The sequence below is a fragment of the Cyprinodon variegatus genome, unplaced genomic scaffold, assembly GCF_000732505.1.
Source record: "Cyprinodon variegatus isolate N-32 unplaced genomic scaffold, C_variegatus-1.0 Scaffold547, whole genome shotgun sequence".
Lineage (NCBI taxonomy): Eukaryota > Metazoa > Chordata > Actinopteri > Cyprinodontiformes > Cyprinodontidae > Cyprinodon > Cyprinodon variegatus.
In genome coordinates this window covers 549,060-549,600 of record NW_015151000.1, presented here as the reverse complement: position 1 = coordinate 549,600, position 541 = coordinate 549,060, and the positions used below count along the sequence as shown (strand labels likewise).

General features: G+C 50.1%; 1 protein-coding gene across 10 annotated transcripts in view; it reads left to right on the top strand.

Moving 5' to 3' along the window:
• Nucleotides 1–541, top strand: part of LOC107095450 (centrosomal protein of 162 kDa-like) — a 38,024-nt gene that overhangs the window by 35,677 nt on the left and 1,806 nt on the right. For all 10 annotated transcript variants that reach the window (XM_015391560.1, XM_015391562.1, XM_015391555.1 and 7 more), the window contains one exon: nt 85–219. In XM_015391560.1, coding sequence (XP_015247046.1) covers nt 85–219 — 135 coding nt within the window. The remainder of the gene's footprint in view (nt 1–84; nt 220–541) is intronic.

Sequence of the window (541 nt, the reverse complement as noted above, 5' to 3'; positions counted from 1 at the left end):
CTGATGCTGACTGTGGGTCTGTCCTCTGATGCTGACTGTGGGTCTGTCCTCTGATGCTGACTGTGGGTCTGTCCTCCTGCTTAGCTCACCCAGCTGCTGCAGGAGCTGAAGGAGGCCAAAGAAGCTCAGAGCTCCGAGGTGAAGCTCCTCTGCAGCCTGGAGAGGAAGATCATCAACATGGAGCTGAGACAGGAGCACAGAGAGAAGGAGCTGCAGCAGGTACCCTGAACCTTCTCCTCAAACATGGCTTCCTGCAGCTTTTCCCTTTAGACCAGAATGACTGAACATCAGAAACACACTTTCACAGAGGAGGAAGGAAGCCAAATGCTGATAGTTAGCAGGTCGACCCAGGATTGAAAAACATGCGTTAACCCGATATTTTCAGTGGAATAGAGGCTTTACTACGGTGGCCCTGAAGTGCAACTACAAATCTAAAAGCGCAACTACATTAAGGAAAACACAGTTACATTAACCTACTGGAAAAGGTAGGTACCAGTGGGAAACATGAGACATCGCTGATTGGACGACGGCGCCGTTTGAC